The sequence below is a fragment of the Rhinopithecus roxellana genome, chromosome 10 (genome assembly GCF_007565055.1).
Source record: "Rhinopithecus roxellana isolate Shanxi Qingling chromosome 10, ASM756505v1, whole genome shotgun sequence".
Taxonomy (NCBI): Eukaryota; Metazoa; Chordata; class Mammalia; order Primates; family Cercopithecidae; genus Rhinopithecus; species Rhinopithecus roxellana.
In genome coordinates this window covers 45,783,611-45,808,595 of record NC_044558.1, presented here as the reverse complement: position 1 = coordinate 45,808,595, position 24,985 = coordinate 45,783,611, and the positions used below count along the sequence as shown (strand labels likewise).

The following is a 24,985-nucleotide window of genomic DNA, read 5'->3' as shown; positions in this document are numbered from 1 at the left end:
ACAGAATTCTGAAAAATATCTTTCCCTTGTGAGCTATAAACTTAAAGCTACAAACTCCTTTCCTAAGCAGGAACTAATGTTCAAACAATTTGGACTAAAACATAAAGCAAATAAATACTTGCCCCTCAATTTGCTGTCTACTCTCTTCCCTAATTTTGTGTTTGCAATATTAATTCAGAAGAAATTCAGTAAATGGTCATTGACATAATCGATTCATTGGCTAATAATTATTTCTTTCTTAAGGCTTGAGTTCTTAGAGTCAGCCATGGGGCTGAAGCCAAGAGAAAGGCAAGAGAGGAGGCCAGTGTCTAAGGAGGGGAGGATGTTTTCTATTTTACCCAAACTTCCTCATGCATGGACCTAAGAACTTGCTCCCTGACAGGGCCAGCTTCATGGTGTGGTAACTGTGCAGCTGCACAGATCACTGCTTTGAGAAGGGCCTCATGTTTGTTGCATGCTCTGTTGTCACCATCTTGAAAATTTTAACACTTTTTGAACAAGGAGCTCTACATTTTCATTTTTACTCTGGACCCCTCAAATTATGTAGCCTGTTCTTCTCCTGAGTTATAGACGGCTTGGGCTCTCTGCTTTCTTCTCACTCTTCTCTCCCAGTCATGCCCCGATCCAGGCTCAGGACCTGGACTCTCCATTGCCATGTCCTCTGGAGCAGGAAGCTGAGTACTCACCCTATGGGGAGTCAACTTTCAGTGATCCTTCTGTGGATTTTGTGGATTATTTGTCATCTCATTAGCTTTTTATTTTTTTCCATCCCATGGACCTCTAGTTGGTTTGGACTTTCAAGAAAAGTCAGGTAATTTCAAGTCATGCAAGCTGAACATGAGGAGAGAGGCAAATATGTTTCCCAGGAAAAATTCTGCAATGCCAAAACTCGATGAAAATTACATTTCATTTGTAATTTTTATACTCATCAATGATAAACCAGTAAACAGGTACAAAATCAGCTTACATTTGGAGTTTACATTAGAATTCTAAAAAATCTTACTGAACACCTGAACACTTTGGTTTATGATGTCTGTTTCCCGTATACAGTTTCTATTTTTTATGTTGAACCATATGGAGGCTCATTTATTCAGTGTGCTTATTAAATTTTTATATTTGCACCACTTGTATAAGCTGCCTAAGAATTTTTGCCACAAAACTCCTTTCTTTAAATAGTCATGTATGTCTTTTTAAAAATTTTATTTCTTTATTTTTTATTGCCTTAGGAAATTCTTTAGAAATGGCAATATTTCTTCTTTACCCGATTTAAACATTGCTCACCATACTATATTCCCTTCTCTTCTGCTACCTTGGTAGAAATGATTTTATGAAACTATACTTTATAGTGAAGATTTGTGCCTTCTTGAAGAATATGAAAAGAAACAGTCCTCTTTGTTATTACTCTGTCCATAATACTGAGAGCATTGTGTATTACAGGACACTCTGACTTCTTTACAAGAACCATAGAAGACATTTCTCTGCTCTCAGTGAGATCTGGCTTAAGGCCTATGTTATCTGGGGCCATAACAAGCATATAAATCTAAAATTGTGCCAAAGAGAATAAAATGGCAGATGCCAGAGACTGGGAAACATGGGTGAGGGGAGAGGGGGAGTGAAGAGAGGTTGGTTATGGGTACAAACATACAGTTAGATAGAAGAAATAAATTCCAATGCTTGACAGCAGACTAGGGTGACTATACTTAGCAACAATATTGTGTCTATTTCAAGACAACTAGAAGAGAAGACTTGAAATGGTACCAACACATAAAAATAAATAATAATCCAATTATCCTGACTTGATCATTACACATTCTTTGCATGTAACAAACACTCACATGTGGCCCATAAATATGTAAATTTTGTGTCTATCTATCAATCTATCTAGCTATATCTCAATATGGCAATAAGAACAGAAAGAATTTTAGGCCTGGAGACATATAGTCTGGAATAGTGGATGAGAAGCTGAACTCTGTCAGCATTTTCTTCTTCACCTCTTTTTCATGCAGTTCCTCTATAAATAAATTTGAAAGAAATATTTTAAAGATTATCAGCCTGAAGAGATGCCAAAAAAGTAGCATTCCCACAGACCTACACCTCTTTGATCTAGCCCGAATAGAAGTACCTCATGCAGTCTAACTTCTCCTGACAACTAGTTTGTTTTCATATTTATGGTCTTTGGGCCTCCTAACCAACCATGGTTTCCTCTTTGAGGAATGAGGTTAGGACAAAAGGTGCATATGAGCTTCTGCACACTTGTGAGAGAAAAGTATATGGTCCATTGCTCACAAGTGTGCAGGAACTCATGTATGCCTTTTGTCCAATCCTCCTTCCTCCACCAATTTTATTGTCTACACTATTTCCTTTTGCCTCATTTTTCCTACTTACTTTATCTTGCCAATGGTATACGTCTGACTTAACTCCTTACGACCTTAACTTTTAAATTCTTGTTTAGAGGCGTTTTATGCAGATACTATCCTCCTTTTCATTCTTTGTCTTCTTCTTCCTTCCCTTCCATGTTCTGTTGTATGGTAACTTCACAACAGAAATGACAGTGATTTCATATACCATAAAGTCACAATTATTGGCCTTTCTATTTATATTTTTTCTATTCCCTTTAACATTTATGGCTTTATAATGCATATATTAGTACAGTTATCCATGTTAATAAATAGTGGTCATATATAGGACAGTGTGCTCAAAAATGTCTAATGAAATGTGCAGTTCAAAAGGTTCACAGATGACCAACCAAGATTACTGCAGTTGGCCCCTTTGTTTCAGACTAACTTCCCTACCATTCTATTATTCATCTGTTAGTTAATGTAACTGCAGTGCTTAGAACAAAGTAAGTACTATATACCTTAGCTATGATTATTATCCTATCGCCAAACTTGACTTTCTGACACCATCTTAATCTTCATTATCACAGATTTGGATTTTTACTTACTTAATAGGTTTAGACAAATGAGTTGTTCCCATAGTGGAATCCCAGTGTTGGTTCCCTGGTTCCTAGCCTGCTTTGCCAAGTCTGTGTGATCACAGGCTGACAGGCCAGGCTCTCCCAGTTAGAGGAGAGGTTGCTGTGGTCCTGCACTGCATCAAAAGATGCCTTCCCTTGGCCAAAGCCTTTCCCTTGATCCCTTCTGGTCATCAAGTCACCTCTCTACATCACACAACTGATAATGCCACACCCTAGTGGAAGAAAATCTGTAGACATTAAACTGTCTATGAAGTTAAGTCCACATTCCCTTGGGAGAATCAGAATAACATAGGCTGGAAAGCTGTTCTCTAGGATTTGTGGAGCTTTGTGTTCTATTGTGTCTGCTGAGATAAAGGAAGGAGGGAGAGCAGCATAGTGTTACACTTTGGAGTCAGATGACACAGATTCAAACCCCGTCCCTGTCACGTGAGATCTTACTGTCTCCAAGCCTCAGTTTCTGATCTGTAAAAGGGCATGATGATAATTTGCCTCATAGAATTGTAAGATAACCCATGTACTATACTTGGGAACTAATAGGGCTGTTTGTTTTTTTGTTAGGCTCCCTCAAATCATGGTACCAATAGGTTTTTTAATACATGGGAGCACTTTTCATTTATAACATTCTGACACTTGAGAAAGTCTTCCACTCAAGGGATATTTAACACTTTCTACTTAGTGAGAATGTGAAATATTCTTGAAAGAAATAACAAGCTGAGACCTGACATAAATAGTGTTGCAGGTGGTGACAATAGAGAGCAGTATGGCGTGGCTGGAGTACAGTTAGAGAGCTGGGAGGGAGGGCTGACACTGAAGAGCTAAGGCAAGGGTAGACAAAGGAATAGCTTTGTTTTTTTATGATACTGGAAATATTAACTACCACTAAATTGCAACCAACTTTATTTTCATAAGATAGCATGTGCAAAGATCACCTCCGTGCAACACTCAGAAAACTAAAGCAGCACTTTTATTTTATACATACAAACAGTATAAAATGTTTATTATGTAAGAGCTGTGTTTTGTTTACAATATATTATATTGCTTCAAGCCAATGCAAAAAGTTCATACATTATATTCCCTATTTCATTGTGTTTAGAATATATTATATTGTTTAAATGCCACTACCACAGTGTAATTTTTTTTTTTTAATACTGAATCTCTGGAATAATGGTAAGGTCAAAATATACTGTATTGAGAGTTTAAAAGTTAAGAGCAATTTTTTAAAAATGTGACAAATATCTAAATATCTGACAATAAAATCTGAAATGCTGTAACTTCAACAATATTAATGGCTCCATCCAAATTCTTGTGACTTACACATTTTTGCCCAATTTAACCTTTCGAATGTTCCCCTGCCCCCAGACACCATAAATGCATTGTGATTTTGAAAATATCTGCCAACTACACACTGAAAATTTTAACCTGATCAAATGACATAATATAAAATCTGTCCCAAAGCACTGAAACAAGAAAATCTATACCATCATGCTACAGACGTACTTAGAAAACTTAAAAGGAAGAGTAAATATCAGCTCAGTGATTTATAATGAAGCTAATAAAATTCAGGCCAGTATTCTTAAGTGTAATGAACATTATTTGAACATTCAACACATGAAAGGTTAACAAAGGCTATGAACTTGGTGTAACTTAAAACGTTTCAGATGTCGGAGTTCACCAGATGTAATTGGATTCAGGTGGATCCTGCCGCTCCTCGGCCTTTTTAAGTGAAGGCGTGTGCTGCCTGAGTTGGGCGCCTGCTGGCCTCAGGGCATGTATGAGGCTGGCTCCATACCCTGCAAAATTATTCACAGCTTAAAAGGAAAGAAACTACAAAACCAGGCTCTTCAGATTCATTACTTACCATTCAAATGAAATCCATTTTTGCCTTTTCAACCCAGAGTGAAAAACCACAATGACCACAAAAAGCTACCTGACTGAAGAGATCTCCTTTAAGAGCAACCCATTTTACTAACTCTATGAAACCAGGTTTCTGTTGGATTTCTCGTTCTCTATATATTCTCGCCATGCAGAAACTCTTGATGCAAAATCTGGGTGAATGTGACAGGAAGGACAGTCTCCATTCAAGGGCTGGTAAGGATCTAGCACTGAAATTTTGAATGCAGCTACAGATTTGGTCATTGATCCTTTTCACTGCACTGCAAACCTAACCTAGCTGATATTGATCCAGTTCAATATTGACGACCCTACTGTTCATAAAGATCACATGATTGGGTATGGCTATTGCACTTATAAGACAGGAATTTTGTAAAAATTAAGGACTTCCATTATATGTGTTAGGGAAAAGGTTAAGATTTGAACTGACTCTTCCTTATCAATGGAGATTTATGTTTTGGTCAAGATGGTCATCTGTTTCCACCTGGGTTGTAAATGGAATGTACTGAGTTACACAACTTCAGACCTCCCTTCTTCCTACTTGGGGTGATGCTCAGGGGTAGTGACTCATTTCTCATTTCCTAAAACTGATCCAAGGCAGCAAATTACATTGTAAAAATCTGCCTCCATCTTCTTGTGCATCAAAGTTAAATTCAGCATTTATTTGTTCCTTGTGTTTTTAAATGCAAACGTGCCATTACACAGCTACCGAGAACAGAATACTTTTTTCCTGAATGTGTTTCTTTGAATTGTCAATATGTAGTCTAGTAGCTCTTGGAGTGGTCAAAACCTGAGCCACCAATGAACTGGAGTAAATCCCTACCATGCTGCTTGGCCTGTGACCCATGAAGCCCAAACCTCCCTGTTGGTGAGGGTGAGCCTATGCAGGGACGTCTGTCTCCAGTATCCTCCTCCTCACCATGATGCCTGGGTCCCTGGACCTCCCAATGTGTCATCCCACTGGGAGTATGTTCTTAGCAGAACTCTATGCCTCAGAGCTTCCTTGTCACCTCCCTCTAATCAAAATAAACCCCCTTCTTTCAGTTCAATTATTTTAGCTAATGTACAAAATGGCTGGGTGACCTCTCCTGGAAAACACATTTGCATTTGAATCAAGCACCAGGTCATCTTCTTGGCATGCAATGCTTGGATTTGAAGGAGGCACACTGATGGCAGAAGCTTTCAACAGCATAATCTCCAAGTGGGGGTGCTATTTGGAGGTTGGCAGACCTGTCAGGAGGGCTCATCTACTACACGAGGGCCCCTAACTTGCCTTCCCTTTAGAAGAATGACTGGGTACATCAGAAGTAACGGTGCCCTTGTTCTCCCCTCTTCATCACTTGTGGGGATCACTGGGACCTGGAAGTGAGTCTTAGAAGACTTTTGTAACTAAGTCCTGGGATGTGTGGTCTGATCTAGGTGTGAGGATTTTTGAAAGTTATTTTGATTCTGAGACAAGCCTCAGGGTTTGTCTCCAGTTGAAGGTGGCATAAGGGCTTCGGTTTACTCTTTTCCAAAATGGTGCTAGAAATATTGAGTCACCTACAAGTCTTTTAGTCCAAAGAAGATCTCCTTATCAGTATGTCCTAGCAGGGATACCATTCAACCATTCCCACTGTGTGAGAAGCGATTTTCCTGAGGAGCTGCACTGCTTATTAAACTATGTCCACCTGAAGCCAGTTTAATCAACCATCCAGTTAATTCGGTGGAGAAAAAGCATCAAATCAGTGGCTTAGTGTAGTGATATGGTTCAGCTGTGCCCCCACCCAACTCTCATCTTGAATTGTAATCCCCATAATCCCTGTGTGTCAAGGGAGACACCAGGTGGAGGCAATTGAATCATGGGGCTAGTTCCCCTATGCTGTTCTCCCGATAGTGAGTGAGTTTTCACGAGATCTGATAGTTTTATAAGTGTTTGGCAAGTTCCTTCTATGGTCATTCTCTCTCCTTCCACCTTATGAAGAAGGTACCTGTCTTCCTTTGCCTTCTGCCATGATTGTAAGTTTCCTGAGGCCTCCCTAGCCATATGGAAGTGTGAGTCAAACCTCTTTCCTTTATAGGTTACTCAGTGTCTGGAAGTTCTTTATAGCAGTGTGAGAACAGACTAATACATGTAACCTAGACCAGACACCAACCTACTTTAAAGTAAACAGATGTACAACTACATCTGTTATAGATACATTATCTATACATTATATTATAGCTACATTAAACTAATACAATATGAACATTGTAAAATATAAGCAAAACTAGAAATTAGAAAGATGACCATAAGTATATTAAATGTATATATATATATATCAAATTTAAGATATAAAAAATATTTAAAAACTAGTATATTCTTTTAGCACCCCAATGGATAATTTCAACACTCACTGGGTTGCATGCACCAACCTTTGGAGACTACTGATCTAGGAAAACATCTGATATGTGAGTGATTTGTTCAACTTGTATCCATTACTTTGGAGAGATAATATGGTAGACACAACCTGGAATTTTGTGAATTTGCTTTTTTAAATTAATTAATTAATTAAATTTTAGAGACAGGGTCTTGCTATGCTGCCCAGGCTGATCTCAAACTCCTGGATTCAAGAAATCCTTTTGCCTCAGTCTCCCAAGTAGCTGGGACTACAGGCATGCACCACCAATCCCAGCTAGGAATCATGTTTTTGAAGAGTATGGTGTGTGACTGATGTCTTCCTTTTTTCAAACTAAAGTGGACAGTGGGCCCAAGCTTAGGAGACTGAGTTCTAGCTGCCAGAAATGCTGAAACTGTGTTGTTTTGGTAATTTGCTAATTGACTGTCCCTCCACTCCACAAGGCAGGGCCTTTTTCTGTCTGTGTACTGGTGTGTCCCCAGTGCTTGGATTCATGCTTAGCACAGGAAAGACCACAATCAATACTGAACGAATTTAGCAAGTTTCATTGTGTGTCTAAAATAGGCCAGCTGTTTATCTACATAGCTAGCTCATTTTTGGTAGTAAATTTTGAAAAAAATGTAACTCCATTATAACATCTCTCCCACAGACAACTTTATAAACCTTTTCTTTCCCTCAAAAGAACTCATTTACTTACTATTACCAATACGATTTAAATATTTTAAGAAGCAAAATGCTTCATGTTTTATAATGATACTTGACAAATCATGAATTATAAAATCAGAGGCAAGGAGATACTGATCCTACATTTGATTTAAAAATCTTAATTTCATGTGTCATTTTTTTCATAGTTAACATACTGTATCACCCCAAATCAATCTGTATTACTAATTTAGCCTAGAAAATATTTAAGATATTTTACAGATGTGATGTTTTACAAAGATGCATTACTCTTTACACACTAAAGCTTAGACTCTAAAGTTTAAAGAGGTGGAGAAGTGTGGGGGAGAAGAGACAGAGAAGCTGCTTTTAATGAAATGGAAAGCAGGGCTGAGTTATAGGTTGACCGTTAGCCTTTGAAGTCAAGAAACAGAAGTGAAAAGGCTGGCTCTTCTTCTGGTCTCCCACTCACTTTTATTTTTATTTTTTTCCTTGTTTACAACTTTTTATTTCTCCCACTCACTTTTATTGCAGTGTCTTCCATGCCAACCTTCTTGACACTGGCATTTATTGGGTTCATGGCAGGTTCCATGTGCACCACAGCCAGGCTCGCAGACAGCTAGAATCAAAGGAAATAAAAAGAGTATTTCCTGAGCTTTCCTTTTTCAACAGAATTACATAGTTGCTTTCCTTGCAGTTCTTTAGAATGTGTTAGTTTTGGCTTCATCCTCTAATTTTTTTTCCCTAAGTCAGTCTCCAGCCATAAGTTGGTTTTGGACTTTTTGTAAAGTCCTGAGAAGGATCTTTAAGCATGACATTTTTCATTTGCAAAAGACGTTCAGTAGGATTTTGAAACTGCTGGACCATGGAAGTTTATTTTCCTTAAGAAAACACCTGGCTGGGTGCTGTGGCTCACGCCTGTAATCCTAACACTTCGGGAGGCCGAGGCAGGTGGATCACGAGGTCAGGAGTTCAGGACTAGCCTGGCCAAGATGGTGAAACCCCATCTCTACTGAAAAAATACAAAGATTGGCTGGGTGCGGTGGCAGGCACCTGTAGTCCCAGCTACTCAGGAGGCTGAGGCAGGAGAATCAATTAAATCTGGGAGGCGGAGGTTGCAGTGGTCCTCGATCGCGCCACTGCACTCCAGCCTGGGTGACAGAGTGAGACTCCGTCTCAAAAAACCAAACAAAACAAAACAAAACAAAGAAACCACCTTATAGTTAAAACATTCAGTTGCATGTGTGAGTATCCATTTTTTTACATGCACAGATTTCATACAACGCCTCTGGTCTACATAAGGAAGCATATATGTCAGTGAAGAAAGGTTAACTGTGATGCCCAGGCAACATGCAGTAGGCACAGAAGTATGTAGTGAGAGACTCCTGCTAGTTTAACGACCCGGTAGCCCAGATTGGCAATGTGTATGGGGTACTTACGCTTTGAACAGAGGTCTCCCTGGTAACCTTTGGAACACTTACATTTGCTTTTACCAATGCATTTACCTCCATTTCGACAGGGTTGTGGGCATTTGCCTGAAAAAGAGAAGAATGCAACTAAACAAGGAACCTGGTGCTTCATTCAGAGGTAATTACATTTTTCAGAGGAATTACAAGGCTTTGAGAGGATAAATGCTTTTAAATGGCAATTTTCATTTATTTCAGATCTACTCTGGCTTTTATTTTGTTTGAGTTTTGTTTTTGGAACAGATAGGATAATAGTTTTAACTTATGCTTTTGGATTATAAATGTGTTGCCAAAACGCTGCATTTATATTCTTTTTTTTTTTTTTTTTTTTTTTTTAAGTAAAGACAGGGTTTCATCCTGTTGGTCAGGTTAGTCTCCATCTCCTGACCTCAAGTGATCTGCCCGCCTTGGCCTCCCAAAGTGTTGGGATTACAAGCACAAGCCACCATGCCCAATCCAATTACTTTTTAATAAACGGAATAATCTTTTCACTGACTCATAAATACTTGCTAAGATATACTTTACTAAAAGTTATGACATAAAGGGCCCTTTAAATAATCTTTTCTCTGGGTATTGACTTTTGTTTTTTGGTTCTTTTTGAGATGGAATCTTGCTATTTTGCCCAGGCTGGAGTACAGTGGTGGGACCTTGGCTCACTGCATCCTCTGCCTCCTAGGTTCAAGTGATTCTCCTGCCTCATCCTCCAGTGTTGCTGGGAACACAGACATGTGCCACCATGCCCGGCTAATTTTTGTATTTTTAATAGAGACGGGGTTTCACCTTGTTGGCCAAGCTGGTCTCGAACTCCTGACCTCAAGTGATCCTCCTACCTCAGCCTCCCAAAATGATGGGATTACAGGCATGAGCCACCATGCATGGCCGAGTTTTGATTTTTGAATGTCACTTTTTTTGAAAGTGACTCTATACCTGTACCTGATGACAGTCTTTGCCTAGGATTCCCCAGAAAGCAGGACCTGCATGCAGCTAGTTTATTTGGGGAAGTGATTGTAGGAAACAGGAATGGGGGAATGGGAGGAGTGAAACGGAAGGAGGGAAAGGCAACACAAAAGTGTGTTTGTGGGTGGAAAGCAGGAGTATGGGGCCGCTAAGTCGAGGTGCAGTGGCAATGGCTGGCGTGCAAGGCTGGCCAAGAGGCTGTGAGATGTGACACAAAAGGTGCCCAATATCACAGCAATGTATTTTCCTGGAACATCCTAGGTCCATAATGATACTTCGTAATTTCTTTTTTCTCTTTGCCCAATGAGTATTACGAATGCTTTTCACAGATCTTTGAATCACAGAATTTTAGAGCTGGAGTAAGGCCCTAGGTGTAAAAATCATGTAATAAATTTCTCACTTCTTTCTCCAGAGGCTATTTATTCTCCCTCTGCAATCTATTATTTGCTATCCTAAGTCCTAGCTTCTGAAGAAGTGGAAGATAAGGTACTTTTTACCTATAGCTGAAACCACATCCTATGCCTGGCATAAGATGTTTTGAAGACAGCAAGTAGCCCATAGATTTTGGTAGTGGAGGAGTTTGGATTGCTTTTGCTGTTCTTTTTCTTTTATTTTTATTCACTTCAGCAGAACACTCATTACAAAGGCTTCTGGGTACATAAGGAGAACTAATGAAAATTTATACTAAACCAACCTGCCTTTCACTCTCTAAGCCCTTCTTTTTATTGCCAAAGAAAGCTGTGAAGGAAGTCAACCCCTATATATTTTACTGACAAGTACTATTTGTGACAAGCAAGAAGTAAATTCTTTATGAAAATCATTCTACTAAAAACATTTTATCTTTTTATTTACCTAAAAGGACTTTCTTCATGTATGAGTAGACCAAAGCAGTATTTAGTCATTGTAGAGACAATATAGACATAACAATATTGGGATGTTAAGGTCTCTCACAAACCTGGAATGCTGTTAGACATTGAGGTTTTTCTGCGTAGAGGTGTTCCAGAAACAGGTATTAAAACAAACTTAATAACAGAATATCACCTTTTCATTGACCAAAAGAGGATCCTCTTTTTTTTTTTTTTTTTTTTTGGCCAGGTTTGAATACAAGAATACCATTTACTGTTTAGTTAAGATCTCAGCTCTCACCCAGAAGAAGGAATATCTAACTCCAAATTTCCACTTGCATCAAAGAAATACCTGACTCCAACATATACACAAAATTGGGTCATCTCACAGTACTCTGCAATGCACCAGGTTTTTTCAAGTGAGCAAGGTATGGGATGATAATTATATGGCAGAAAACAGAGTACTCATATGTGAACTACTTGGTGGGCCTGAATTTTCTCCTCCTCTATGAGGGGTGAAGTTGGTAACTGGGATAACACAGAAAATGATTGGTGGAGAGAATCCTTTCATTAACTTCAAGAGATTTTTTGTTTTCATGGCAACAGGGAAGTGAGGACCCTTAGATTCACTGCAGTCAGGAAGGAGGACATTCTCTCCTGGCTATCACACAACAGAAACATGACTGCAGGAGATGTTAGACATTTGAAAGCCATTACTAGTTCAAAGACTATAAGAGCCAAAATTCATGAAGATCTGATTGTTTTAAAATTCAGAATACTGGAAATATCTTTAATATTAACTTATTTTTCCTGGAAATATTTTGCAACCAAATTCTACCCATTAAATAGTGGCAAATTGATTCAGCCTGAGAGATGGCACATTTTTACTTAAGAGACTAAGCCCTGGCTGGGCATGGTGGCTCACGCCTGTAATCCCAGCACTTTGGAAGGCTGAGGTGAGCAGATCACTGGAGGCCAGGAGTTCAAGACCAGCCTGGCCAATATGGTGAAATCCTGTCTCTGCTAAAAATGTAAAAAAGTTAGTCAGGCGTGGTGGCAGGCACCTGTAATCCCAGCTACTCAGGAGGCTGTGGCAGGAGAATCGCTTGAACCTGGAAGGCGGAGGTTGCAGAGATCCAAGATGGTGCCACTGCACTCCAGCCTGGGTGACAGAGCTAGACTCCATCTCAAAAGAGAAAGAGAGAGAGAGAGAGAGAGAGAGAAAGAGACAGAGAGACAGAGACAGAGAGAGAGAGAGAGAGAGACAGACTAAGCCCTGCCTGAAGACAAACAGATTTGACTGTTTAGGCTGCTGGCATTTTTACTGTAACCAATGGATGAGTCCTTGTAAGAACAATGAAATAAGGTATTGACAAAATAAAGACATTAGATTTCTTCCACCTATGCAATTGTAGGATAACTTAAATTCATGACAGTTTAATGAGGAAAAAAGATAAAAGGGTTTTTAAGTGCCAACAATTGTCAACTCTGGGTTTTAGGATGGTAGGTGATTTTTAACTGTTTTCTCCAATATTCTAAAAATTTTTAACAGAGAACATTTTATATTGAGAACTTTTATAAGAAGAACCCACTCAGTTATTTTTAAAATCCTTTTCTAATTCTTTTCTAATAATCTTTGCATTAGAAAAGGATAATAAATAATTTGGGTAGTCTTTTTAACTGAAGGTTCATTAAAAATTTTTGGGAAATCCGTGAGTCTTAGATAACAAGATGAATGTACATATCATCCATCCAGATATTTCTAACCATAGTTTTGTTAACCTACAAGCATGTCTCACAATCAACTCCGAATGAAGTTTGAGATGGTATCATTCTTCTTCTTCTTCTTTTTTTTTTTGAGGTGGAGTTTTGCTCTTGTCTCCTAGGCTAGAGTGCAGTGGCTCAGCCTTGGCTCACTGCAACCTCTGCCTCCACGGTTCAAGCAATTCTTTTGCCTCAGCCTCCTGAGTAGCTAGGACTACAGGCGCCTGTCACCACACCTGGCTGACTGCTGTGTTTTTAGTAGAGATGGGGTTTTGCCATGTTGGCCAGACTGGTCTCTAACTCCTGACCTCAGGTGATCCGCCTGTCTCAGCCTCTCAAAGTGCTGGGATTATAGGCATGAGCCACTGCGCCCAGGTGAGATGGTATCATTCTTGATAGAGGTCAGGAGAAATGAAAATAAAGATGACATCAGAATATACATTCCATTAAAAAACAAAACAAATAAACAAGCAAACAAAATATAGCCAGCAATGAATGAGTGCTGGTGAGGATGTGGAGAAACTGGAACCCTCATACACTGCTGGTGGGAATGTAAAATGATGCAACATTTTGGAAATGTTTGGAAAACAGTCTGGTCGTTCCTCAAAAAAGTTACCATGTGACTCAGCAATTCCACCCCCAGGTAAATATTCCGAAGAAATGGAAACGTCCACACAAACATCTCACACACAGATTTTCATAGCAATATTATTCATAAAAGCCCCAAAGTGGAAACAACCCAAATGTCCAACAACTGATAAATAAACAAAGTGTAGCAAATCCATAAAATGGAATATTATTTGGCAATAAAAAGGAATAATGCACTGATATATGCTACACCATGAGTGAGCATTGAAAACATTAGAATGAACCCAGGTGAAAGAAGCCATACAAGAAATGCCACATCTTGTATGATTCCATTTATGTGAAATGTTAAGAATAAGCAAGTCTAGAGACAGAAAGTAGCTTATTGGTTGCCAGGGTCTGGTGGGAGAGGGGAAGAGGGAGTCACTGCTAATAGGTACAGACTTTCTTTTGGGGATGATAACATGTTCTGGAATTTGATAGAGGTGATGGCTATACAATCTTGTGAATAACCTGAATGGTACATTTTAAAAAGTTGAATTTTATATGATTGTGACTTATATCTTAATTAAAAATAAGAATACAGGGGCTGGGCGCAGTGGCTCAAGCCTGTAATCCCAGCACTTTGGGAGGCTGAGACGGGCGGATCACGAGGTCAGGAGATGGAGACCATCCTGGCTAACACGGTGAAACCCTGTCTCTACTAAAAAATACAAAAAAACTAGCTGGGCAAGGTGGCAGGCGCCTGTAGTCCCAGCTACTCAGGAGGCTGAGGCAGGAGAATGGTGTAAACCTGGGAGGCGGAGCTTGCAGTGAGCTGAGATCTGGCCACTGCACTCCAGCCTGGGCGACAGAGCAAGACTCCGTCTCAAAAAAAAAAAAAAAAAAAAAAAAAGAATACATAATTCAACTATACTTTTTTGTTTCTATACCTTTAGAGGCACTTTTCAACTCAAGACCCATTTCCATATTTTCCTGGTAATGTGGTTGCCATGATAGAAACAGGAAACTTCCGCAGAGGTTTTGGATAAAACTTGCAGTAGGGTGAATCAGGAGCTTTCAAAGACCCACATATTTTGATGCAGTTAGAAAAAAACGAAACAAAAAACCAAGAATATAGAACATTGTCTCTGCCAACAGAAGATTCATAAACCTAAGGACATGAAAGGGCATATTTACATGAAGGAAAATGAGTTTATGAACAAAGATTCATAACCATGAACCAAGTAAGTGTGCAGAGTCTGAAGTAAGTACAGGGGAAAATTGAGGGGAGTTAGTTCAGAGATATCTTTATCTGGGAAGGGTAAATAATAAGAATAGAAACCACACCCAGACAATTAATTGCATGCTCTATGGAAACTTTAGAGGTATTTCATCTGAACCCTATAAAAAATGGTTACTTCATCCACTACTCATTAAAGTACAAAAGCCCACAAATAAATTAGAGGTTGAAAGTTCAAACAGGAACTTCGTCTTATTCAACTTTCAATCTGCAATACACTACTATATACACTACTGTACATACTGTTTGGCTATACCAAACAGTGATGTTTTACAGATACAGCTGGAAATGAAACACAGACCAAGTTTCCCTCAACCAACACATCAAGAAAGGCAGGGACACAGGACCCTTAGTGGACAGACTGACCTTCCTTTTGCTCTTTCTTGAGCATGTGCTTTGGTGCTATCTGTTCTTCTGGATTGTAAGGCAATCTAGGAGGGAGTTATCTCATTTCTGGGTTAAAGAGAAGGCTACATGACTTGCTGAGAGCTACATGGCTGGTCAGTGGCAGAGCCTGGACAAACAATTGGAATACTGGAATATTGATTCCGAAAACAAAGATAAGCTACCACATTTCAACCCTTATGTTTTTAACTTTTGTGTATTGAAGTATGACAAATATACAGTAAAGGCCTAATGTGCACCAATCTTAAGTTTACAGTTCAGATATTTTTATTTACATAAACAGATGTGTGACACTTCACCAATCAAGATACTTGGCATTCTATAAAGTTTCTTTTGCTCCTGCTGTGATTCTTGTTTCCACCGTCATCCATTAGTTTCACCTATTAGCTTGAACTTCAAAAAGATGGGATCATGCAGGAGGTAATTTTTTGTGTCTGGTTACTTTCACTTAGTATCTGTGTGGTTCATTCATGTTGCTGTATGTGCTATTATTTCATTCTTTTTTTATTGCTATGTGCCTTTTTTTCCTTCTTTTTCTTGAGTCTACCTTTTTCTCTTAGATGGGTTGTTAGGCTCAGTCTAGGACATCTGGCAGTGAGCGGCAGGGGAAACAGGTAGGTAGGTAAACAGATCCCAGCTGTCCCAGAGCTCTGATCTACATTTCCATTCTGAACCTATGGGTTCCACATAATGAGGAGGGGACAAAATGAGTAGCAGAGAACAATGCAACATGCTGAATAATCCAAACCCAGACATAACCGAGTCAGAGATCATTTCTTCTGAGTCCTGTGAGGTGAGCTGTGTCACTCTGCCCCACCTTCAGCCAAAATGCATGGCAGCTGAATCTAGCAAAAAGAAACCACTGGCCTAAGACCTTAGACAAGCTATTCATTCTCTCTGGGCTTCCGACTCCTTCTTGATAAAATGAAGGGGTTATAAGGTCTCCCTAAGTCAAAAGAAGGCAGAAAGTTAATACTCACTTATTTCACATTGCTCTCCCTCTAGTCCTGGAGGGCAAATACATTTTCCAGGGTAGAAACAGGTCCCTCCGTTAAAGCAGGTGGTTGAGCAATTTGCTGTTAGAATGAGCAACAGGGGTGTTGCATTAGACAGTAGGTTAAGTCTAACACAAATTTCACTTAAAGTGAGGTACTATTTTTAGGCATCTGCTGCCTGTCCATTTCCTGACGTAAAGAAATAAGCTGCTTTACAAATATAAAAATTGTAACCAATTGCTTGCCTATGTGCAGACTCCAGAACATAACAGGAGACCACACACATCATATACTACCCACCCGTAGGAGTTTCCATCTCAGTGAAGAAAGGCACAGTAAAAAATTAGCTTTTTAAGTTTTCTTATACATATCTATGCCCTTAAAAGGAGAAGAATGGTATAAACCTAAGGATTTTTTTTTTTTTTTTTTTTTTTTTTTTGTAAACATCAGATTGGAGGATAAAGGAAGGGTAAAAAGGAGAAGACTTACTGTGGAATAGATAAAAGAGAAGTCATAAATATCAGGACCTGACAAAGAAAAAAAGCTCCTTTGTTTCAGGACAAGATGAACAAAGGTTTATCTTAATGGGATTGTTTTAAAAAATACACTTTTATGACTTTTGGGGAAAAGAGTAACCGTATTCAGGAAAAGAATGTGGGCCCGAGTGAGATGCCGTAGGTAGGAGTATGGCCACAGCATGGACCAGACGATGATGAAGTTGGCTGTATCATAGTGGGAGCCCAATAACCAGATTATCCAGGTAGTAATCACACTTTGTGATTCATCCTAAACCTTCTCTCACAGTGTCAATTTCTGGAATTTCACCGCTCACTAGCACCTAAAATAGAGGGAGGATGGAGAAATGGGGAGAGGAGGAGAGGAAATATCTAAAAATAGATAAGTTGGCTCATTCTATAAAGGAAATTAAAATGAGAGCTTGGATTTTTAGCAATTCCAGTTATATGACCTATTTGTTCTTGTCCCATATAAAACTGGCTAAAATTCGCTATAGATGAACAAAAGCTAAAGTAAGCTTCCAGTAGGAAAATCAGAAAAGAAATCCAAAAGTTCTAAGTGTATGTTTTCTTTGTGGAAAAAAGTCCACAAAGTAAAATGTTCTATGAATATCATGCCTCTTAGATGATAAATTGTGTTTAAAATCACAAAGATCTCCCAGTTGAAGGCAGTGCTGTATTTACTTGGGAAAATCAAAGCTCTTTTTTTTTTTGGTTTGTTTGTTTTTTAAAAGAGACAGGGTCTTGCTCTGTCTCCCAGGCTGGAGTACAGTGGCACAATCATAGCTCACTGCAGCCTTAAACCTCTGGGCTTAAGGGGTCTTCCTGCCTCAGCCTCCCAGATGACTGGGAGTAAAGGTGTACACTACCATGCCTACTTAAGTTTTGAAATTTTTTTGTACAGATGGAGTCTCGCTACATTGCCCACACAGGTCACAAAAAAATCAAGCCTCTTAACGTGGAAGGGAGCTGTAGCATTTTGGTATGGGATTTAGGATTTAGGAGAACCAGCTCTTGGGGCCTCCTCTTTGCTGCAGTATTGCTAAGGGTGGACAGTTGTTTTTGTAAGTGTGCCCTGTCTCCTCACTTCTGTTTCTCTTGGAGATAAAAGGGAATGATGAGATCAGTGCCCTGAAAAACTTTGGGACCAGTGCCCACTTGGCCTGTGTCCCATGGGCACTGCCCAATTACTGATGTGTAATGCAATGGTAGAATTTGGCAAAGTTGGTTATATAACTTGGCCACGCTCTTAGTACTTGTATGCTATTGTATTGTCATGAGCAAGTTTCTCTACATTTCTGTGTTCAATGATTCTTGATTAGAAAAACAAGCAGCTAGAGACATGAAGTACGTTTCTCTGGGGCTGAGGCCCCACTGGCCAATGCTAAACTCCTTAAGTCCTAAAGGTTGTGATGTCCCAAGGGCCAATGAAAGTTATTCTTTAATATTTGTTCAAATAGATAGTGCTGAGGTCTAGCTCCATAGTAGTAATTAAATCGTTTTTCCAGAGCCTCCACGCATTCCTTCCTGGAGAATAAAAGCACCTTTTGTTGAGGTAGAAAAAATTTTTTTTAGTATTCCCAGATCTCCAGTGAGACTAAGTGGAATTTCAACAGACTTTATAAAAGAATAAAGAAGTTACTGGAGTCTGATGAGTAGGAAAATCTTTCATTTGAAAGATAAAATATTATAAAATATAATATGTACTGGAATATAGATAGATATATTACTTTAACAGTGACCATGTGGTGTTTGTGACACCACAGCACTAGAAAAACACTGCATTTGACACGCCATTATGCAAACCACACCAACAATGGCCACGCCTACATAAGAAGGTCTCTTGTGAATACATGAGTTTTTCAACTAAATCTCTGGAGGATTTGTCTTATTTATTAATAGTTTTGAGGCCATAAGAGTTTAATTCTGCTCTAGAATGCCCAGTTTTAAAATAGCAGAGATACTGAATGCTAAATTTAGACAAAAAGATTCACAGTAATGAATTTTACTCACTGGCTGTTAATTCTTATTAAATAGTGCTTAATCTTTATGAAAACACATTAAAAAATGTTTTTTAATCCGATACTATAGTTTTAAAAGACCACTTTAAAAAAGGCAGAAATGCTTTCACATATTATCTCAATATAGTTATTATATATAGCTCAGGGGTGAGGGACAGGAGGGTCAGTGGCTTAATTCCAAGTCTAGAGATAGAAAAAGCGTGGTCCACAGAGAGATCAAGTTGCCTGCCCAGGTTCAGAGTCACTTGTGGAAGAATCGAGGGCTGAATTAGGTAGCCTGGGTGGCAACATGGTACAGCACAGGATATGAATTTGGGTCAACCGACTCAAGTTCCATAAACCTCACTTTGCTTATCTAGGATGAGATGGATAATACTTTACATATCTCAAAAGATGTTCAGAGTAAAATCACATAACTGTATTATCATAAAAGAGTAAACAACCATAAGTTATTCTGACTCATACTGAAGGCTCTTTCCTTTAAAACAACAACAACAACAACAACAACAACAACAACAAACTGCTCATGGCAATCTTATTTGGTACTAACTGAGTGATCACTAAAGAGACACTTTTCAAGAATAAAATATATTATTCCATCTTAACTTATATGTTTATTGACAAAAAACAATGCTCTATTCATACAATTAGCATTTTTTAACACAAAGATAACTTCATTAAATATACAAATTTCACAGCATAGTCTTTATTTTTTTCCACTTAAAAGATGTGAACTGGGCAAAATAAACAAGTATCTTATAAAGAGTATGAATCATTCAGCAATTTTAGGGCCAAGTTTGAATACACTTACTAAGAGTGAAATCTGGCTGTGTTGCTGCAATGTTGAGAAGGAAGAACCCGATCTCTCTGGGATGTGATTTGTGAGCAGAGTATTGAATCAGGAGTCAGTAAACTTCTAGGTTAGGCAATGTATAGCAGGTTGTTTAATTTTAGCCTTAGAAGGTCACCCACAAAACCGATTTAGGACATACCAAAATTCCATGTGGCATAGACCAGCTAATTGTTCACAAAAATTTGCACTCCACTCACATAATATGAGATGTCAGTGGGAGACAGCTGTCCAGCCAGGGGCAACATTTCTTCTGCCTGAATCCAGGTAGGGCCATGAGGCTAACTCCTACCTATGGAATAGGTGTGGAAGTTTTGTGGGTAACTTCTGGGCCAGGGCTTTAAATTTTTTAATTAATTAATTTATTTTTAGCAGTGCTTACTTCAATCCTTCTCTGCCTATTGGCTGGATCTAGAGAGTTCCAAAGCTCTAGGCAGGACCACAGATAGATGGTGCCTGGGCTCCTGAGTCACTGCATGAAGAAGAGCTGCCCTGCCCACTGACCAGGCAAAATGCACTGGAGCATTCTGTGAATGAAAATAAACTTTTGCTATTACACTACACTAAAATTGGGATTTTAGTTACTATAGCAGCCATCTTTACCCTCAGCCATACACTTTATTTACAGAGCTGTTATGAAGAGTGAGGACATACAAAGTAACTCATTCTAATCAAACATTTTTAAAGTAAAAATAACTTTGTTCTTACAAAGAAACTGTTACCTTTGTCACAGTTCACGCCATAGAATCCAGGTGGGCATATGCAGAAACCAGGAGTCACACAAAGTCCGCCATTCATACACCGTGGGGTGCAAAGGGCTTATAGGGAGAGAGAACCCTGATTAAGGTCAAATGGTATTTTGGAGACAGGACCATTTTGAAATGTCAATAATACAACAGGTCTACATTTTCAAGCTTTGTGGTTGACTCTAAAATGATTACTCTTCAGAGATACAAGTTTGCTATATTAATATTATTTTTGTGGTATAAATTAGGCTATTTTTCAATTTCTCAGCTACTTTCTTAGAGCTGACTTTTGGATTGGTTCCATTTGAATACTTGAATAAATTTTCCCCAGAATAATTTTGACTAAGATGTAGTCTTCTTAAAACTGTTAAATATTTTCAGTCTGCCCCATTTCCTTAATCTTCTAATTCCAAGATAAATGCAAAGAAGAAAAATAAGAAAATATTCTTCTTTCTTACTTATTTTAAAATTATTTTTAAACTATCTCTCACAGGATATTCTTATTTCTTGAAAATGAAAAATATTTTGCTTACTCTAGTCAGATAAGCTCTTAGTATTTAACTTAGTATTTAAACATCTTATGATTAATATTCATTTCCATGCTTATCTTTTTCATATATTTTTAAAAATTAATTTCCCTGAAATCGATGTACTTACTACACAAATTCTTTTCATCCACTTTTTTGCCTTATAACATCATAACTCAGATATATTCTTCGTTGTGAATCAAGCTACTTTTAATTGGAATAATTTCAGATCAGTGGTGATACTAGCTTTTTAAACCCAACTTAAGTGGAGAAAAAAACCCTCAAAATTATCATAAGATTATGCCAAAGTACGGTGGCTGTATTTGTGAAGCGGGACGAGTTGGGGGAGATGGCCAGGAATGGCCACAAAAAGTGGAGGCATTGCGCCAAAGTTTTCTGCCCCTGTGACCAGAAAAATAATTTCAGGTGTTAAAAATCCACATGGGGCTCCTGCATGACATCCATATTCATTAGGAAGGGAGCAAGGGAAGTCAGCTCTGTGTCTTACCTTTCTCACAGTGAGGTCCGTGGAACCCATCAGGACACTCGCAGATGCGTCTTTCATTACAAAAGCCTCCATTTCGGCACCCACCTGGGCACTCAGCTTCACCAGAGAGAAACAAAGCTTATATGGACACCCTTGAAATCATGTTGGGTGAATCACAGCCAGCATGAGACAGTAGTGTTCATTTCTGTTCTAGCCCACCAATTAATCATAATTGATCAAATACCAGTACTTCCAACTCATTCCCTCGATATCACTTGGATTTCACTAAAGCTGCTGCAGAGTAAGATTTTGCCTCTCTTACTTCCAATAGTAGAGGGCTCATGGAAGAAGGTAAGGCAAATTTTATTCTGCCTTCATCTCCTCCTACGGATCTACTGTACCTTGTTAAATTCACACTGCAATTGAATGAATGGTATTGCCTTTCCCCTTTCAGAGGGTAAGATGACTTATAGGCGCATCTTTAGAGCACTGAAAGGCTCCAGAGCTTACATTCTGAGCTAGAAAAGCTTGTATGCGGATGCGAGAGGAGCCTGGGCCTTTATATTTAAATGGGCTTCTGGGGTGTGGTGGGGAGGTACTGAGTGAGGCCTTGACCTGGTAGGGATTACTGGCATGAGGTGGCACCCTGTCCTCCATGGATGTGAGCAGCATCAGGCTTTCGTCAGGGGTTATATTACTGTTGCCTTTGACAAGTGGGAAGTGATGGTAATGACAAGCTACCTTGCCGTGAGCAAACAGAGCAAGAAAGGGGGGGAAATTCATCACGACAGGTGAGATATACTGAGACTCCCAACAACTGTGTTGGAGGAGTGGAAAGGGAGGAAGAAAAGGTGTTTTGAAAAGGTTCCTATTCCTAATATTAAAAGTGGGGTTAAAGTTAGAGAAAGTCTATCTTAGTATTGTTGCTAAATCCTGTGCTTATCAACTCCTCCTTCCGTTGCTGTAGTTATACAGCCATCATCCAAAAAACCATGTGTGTGTGTGTGTGTGTGTGTGTGTGTGTGTGTATAGATATAAATATTTGGCCCAAGTCACACCTAAAGCCCTTACAACATATCTTCTCTTGAATCACCATCAGCGCTTACCTTGCTGACATGTTTTAAAGAAGATAGCATTTTGAGGTGTCTGGAGAATGGTGTTGCCTTCAGAATTCATAACAATCACATTCACTTCAAATGCTGCCACCCCATCCTGTTTTCCAAGACATGGGAAACCAACTTGAACAACTAAAAGAAAAAAAGAGAAAGTATGGGGAAACAGTTAATCTAGTTGATTCTAGTTTTACAGAAATCTTGGGAAGAGAGTCAAAGGACAAAGCAAAAATGTTCACATGTTGTGGATTTCCTTGTATCTCCACTGGAGTAGGAACTGTATTTTGAGCATCTGGGCTCCACAGAAGTTGGGCATCATGTGAGGTGAAGAAAGAGTGAATGACTCTCATTAATTTTTACCTCATTAATACGGAATTGGGGATATTCTGTTCATAGTCTGAACTTGTACTATCTTAAATATTTTCCCTGGAAATTAAAGATGGAAAGAATCATAAAGTGGCTAATTATACATCAGTGTAGCATGGGAAGAACAAAAAGACAAACAAAAATAAATAAAAAGTGGTTGATTGGGGGAAGAAACTTTGTGGCATCTTCGTCAACCTCCATATAATCCAAAAAGGGCTAGAAATAAGCATTTCATAATCTCTTAAATAAAGCCTGATGAGCAATACCCCACTGGTTTATGTTTACTATGTGTATGTGAAAGTGACAAAATACCTTCTCTGAAAATATTTTATGACTCAGACTAGAGGCCAATCATTGGACTGAGTTAATGAAGTTAATATTTTATCAGGCTGTTTGTTAATAAGAAGTGTCCATATCTCAGGCATCTAGAAGAGAGTTTGATGTGATGAAATAATCTCATGAATAGGGTTATATCTAATGGTTTATGTTCCTAAAGAGAAGTTTCTCTTTCTTGTGAGTCTATACTCGGCTTGTGCAAGTGTTGACAATGAAGTCACAAAGCAGGGATTGGGAACTGAAGACATTGCTGTACAAAGAGGGAAGGAGGACACCCATTGTGGGATACCCACAAGTCACTGGGCAAAAATGGGGCAAATCAGACACAATCATTTGCTGAGAAGCTGATTATGTATATTTCCAACATCCACTAGGTTATGATAACATACCCACTGGGTAAGACTGATCTAGCAGATCCACCAGACTTGTTCTTCCTTGTGAATATAAAGAAATATTGCTAATGGGTATACATGTGATTTTTTGCTTCATTTTATTTCTGCATGGCAGGTTATGGTTTCTGCCAAGCTTGTACAGAAACCATATCAAGCTAAGACAAATCCTTTCCTTTTAGAGTGTCAATAAACTTTCTCCCTAGGTTTATAGGAATAAATGGGCTGGAAACTGGTCTGCCCTTTTCTGTAAAGCATTGCACACAAGCTGGTCATACAGTTCCTTAGTGTGCTTTTGGCAACCCAAAACTCCTCTTACAGCTCTGGCATTGTCAGTGTTCATTGCTATGCCATACTCAAAATTACATGGACTTCCATTTCCAGCTCCCCTGAAACTTGAGATTTTAATATTGCAAATCATTATGATGAAAAAGGAACATGGATATTTTAACAGAAATAAAAAGAAAAAACAAAAAATTTGTGTCTAAAGTTCTAAAGTAAAATTGTCCCTATTGAAAACCTTGGCTTAATGAAATCCCATATATAAAAATGCCAATTTACAAAATATTTATGAATGGAGATTTCTACTTCAGAAAGAAGCAAAGGAATTGACAAGTAAGTTCCTTAAATTGTTTGTACTTATACTTCATTCAATTATAAAACTTTACTCTTCTTATGACTCTTTTACATGGACAGGTAGGCCAATAATTGCTTTGAGGCATAAAAAGATAGAAAAATCTGAATGGATACTTAAAGATAGAACTTTTAGAATCTTCCTCACTGCACGCCATCATCCAAACTTTATTCTTTTCCAGGTGTATCTTTTATCTGAACCACGTTCAGCCTCTCTTTGCAATCCACCTGATTCTTTTAAAAAGGCCCTTCAGTTGTATTTTGGCTTCCAGAATCTTGGTATGGAAGAGAAGAGGCTTATCAGTAAACTCATTTTCATTTCTGCTTGCCAGCATTATCAAATTTCAAAACATACCTTGGATGTTAAATATCAAAAACTGTCTTATTAAGTTTGTAGGAAATTTAGTTAAGAACAATTATTAGTTCTTCCACATCTTCAGATGTGCTAAAAGACCGTTTACAAATCCAGTTAAATTATGACTGCATGTTCACAAGCTCCCATTGTCAGTTGTCGGGGATGCTTCTAGAGGGTTTGGAGTGCTCATATAAAAGTGTGTGGTTTGCGGCCAGGTGCAGTGGCTCACCCCTGTAATCCCAGCACTTTGGGAGGCCAAGATGGGGTGCATCACTTGAGATCAGGAGTTGGAGACCAGCCTGGCCAACATGGTGAAACTTGTGTCTACTAAAAATAAAAAAATTGCCAGTACGTTGGCATATATCCATAATCCCAGCTATTGGGAGGCTAAGGCATGAGAATCACTTGAACCCAGGAGACAGAGGTTGCAGTGAGCCAAGATAG

At 38.7% G+C, this 24,985-nt stretch overlaps 1 protein-coding gene across 1 annotated transcript in view; it reads right to left on the bottom strand.

The window, feature by feature from the left end:
• Positions 1-3,919: 3,919 nt before the first annotated feature.
• The window catches only part of WIF1 (WNT inhibitory factor 1), a 71,851-nt gene continuing 50,785 nt past the window's right edge, over positions 3,920-24,985 (bottom strand). The window contains exons 4-10 of the mRNA XM_010386909.2: positions 22,457-22,597; positions 21,372-21,467; positions 20,313-20,408; positions 16,190-16,285; positions 9,345-9,440; positions 8,429-8,524; positions 3,920-4,767 (exon numbers count right to left, since the gene is read on the bottom strand). Of these exons, the coding sequence (XP_010385211.1) occupies positions 4,646-4,767; positions 8,429-8,524; positions 9,345-9,440; positions 16,190-16,285; positions 20,313-20,408; positions 21,372-21,467; positions 22,457-22,597 (743 nt within the window). The 3' untranslated portion in view covers positions 3,920-4,645. The remainder of the gene's footprint in view (positions 4,768-8,428; positions 8,525-9,344; positions 9,441-16,189; positions 16,286-20,312; positions 20,409-21,371; positions 21,468-22,456; positions 22,598-24,985) is intronic.